Source organism: Oxyura jamaicensis (genome assembly GCF_011077185.1).
Source record: "Oxyura jamaicensis isolate SHBP4307 breed ruddy duck chromosome 19 unlocalized genomic scaffold, BPBGC_Ojam_1.0 oxy19_random_OJ70380, whole genome shotgun sequence".
Taxonomy (NCBI): Eukaryota; Metazoa; Chordata; class Aves; order Anseriformes; family Anatidae; genus Oxyura; species Oxyura jamaicensis.
In genome coordinates, this window is record NW_023304516.1 from 1 (window position 1) to 1,624 (window position 1,624).

Here is a 1,624-nt window from a genome sequence, read left to right on the forward strand (position 1 = left end):
GGCGGTGGCCCCCATGGGGGTCTGTGGGCTCGGGGAGGGTGGTGGGTGAGGATGAGGAGGATGGCAGATGTGGAAGGGGGTGGACGAAGAGGATGAGCGTAGTGGGCGAGGATGAAGAAGGTTGGATGGGGACGGAGAGGATGAGGAGGAGGGTGGATGAGAAAAACGTTGGATGAGGAGGCTGAGGGAGCTGGATGAGGCTGTGGAGAAGGAGGAGAATGTTGGATGAGAAGGATGTTGGATGAGGATGGTGATGAGGAGGAGGAGGATGTTGGATGAGGATAGGAGGAGGATGCTGGATGAGGATGAGGATAATGATGATGAAGGAAGGTGTTGGATGAGGATGATGATGATGAAGAGGAGGATGTTGGATGAGGATGGTGATGAGGAGGAAGATGTTGGATGAGGATGATGATGAAGGAAGGTGTTGGATGTGGATGATGATGATGATGAAGAGGAGGACGTTGGATGAGGAGGATCAGCTTGTTGGATGAGGCCGGGGATGCCGGACGAGGAGGAGGAGGGCGGCTGAGGCCGAGGAAGGGCTCTCCCCGCGGTGCCCACCTGGTCGTACTCGCTGCCCGCCTCCAGCAGGCTCTGCTGGATGGCGAACTGCAGCAGGTCGTCCTCGTCCTCCCGCAGGGCGTCCTGGTGGGTGCCCACCACGCTGTACCCCCGCGGCACCTCGAACAGCGCCGGGTCCATCTCGCACGCCCGGCACGACGCTGCGGGGAGACAGGCGCCGGCGTGGCTGGGCACCCCGCCGCCCGGGACCCCCGCCGGGACCTCCCCCCAGGCCCCCCCACCACCTACCGAGGGAGCTGGAGCTGCTGACGCTGGAGGAGTCGCTGCTGGGCGAGGGCGCCTCGCTGCTGGGGCTGTGCCGCAGGGAGCTGACGGGCTCGTCGCACCCGTTGAGGTTCCCGAAGGTGATGCGGGCGTTGAGGATGTGGAAGATGGGGATTTCTGCCGCAAATGGGAAAAATATTACATTAAATCATAGAGGGCAGGGAGGGAAGCTGGCTGCACGGGCCGTGCTGGCGGCAAAGGGCCCCCTCCCTGCACCCATGGGTGCCCCCCTCAGCCCCCCCCGGTACCGATTTTGACGGGGAAGCCGGGCGGGAGGCGCAGGGTGATGAAGTCCCGCAGCTTGGCGAAGAGCGCGTTGCTGATCGCCATCAGGTCGATGATGGGGGCGACCTGCTCGCAGAGGGACAGCGGGTGGTCCTCGCACAGCCACAGCTTCGCCTTGAACCTGCGGGGGGGCGCGGGGGGGACACAGGCGCCGGGCTGGGGACCCCGGGGGGCCCCGCGATGGCGGGGGGGGGGGGGGGGGGGGGGGGGGGGGGCCGGCCGGGGGGGGGGTCCCCTCCTCCCCGCTCGCCCCCTCACTTCTGCGTCTTGGTGGTGAGCTCCATGGGCCGCCCCATGTCCCTGTTGCCCAGCTCGAAGTTGGGGTTGAAGTACTCCTCGGGGGTGATGGCCGTGGGGTTGGCGTGGCTCAGAGTCTGCGTGATCAGCGTCTGCGGGGACGGCCACGACGGTGGCACCGCGCGGGGACAGCGCGGCCACGGGGACCCCCCCCCCCCCCCCACCAGCCCCGCACACTCACCCCGTTGTTGGG

At 66.5% G+C, this 1,624-nt stretch overlaps 1 protein-coding gene across 1 annotated transcript; it reads right to left on the reverse strand.

Annotated features, from left to right (window-relative positions):
* Positions 1 to 167: 167 nt before the first annotated feature.
* Positions 168 to 1,618, reverse strand: LOC118158088 (ankyrin repeat domain-containing protein 13B-like; the record flags this gene model as incomplete). The annotated part of the gene is made up of 6 exons (XM_035312650.1): positions 1,613 to 1,618; positions 1,393 to 1,523; positions 1,098 to 1,255; positions 814 to 966; positions 518 to 725; positions 168 to 283 (listed from the first exon to the last, which is right to left on the reverse strand). Coding segments are annotated over exons 2-6 (673 nt in total), but the record flags the coding sequence as incomplete, so codon positions are not given.
* Positions 1,619 to 1,624: the final 6 nt, after the last annotated feature.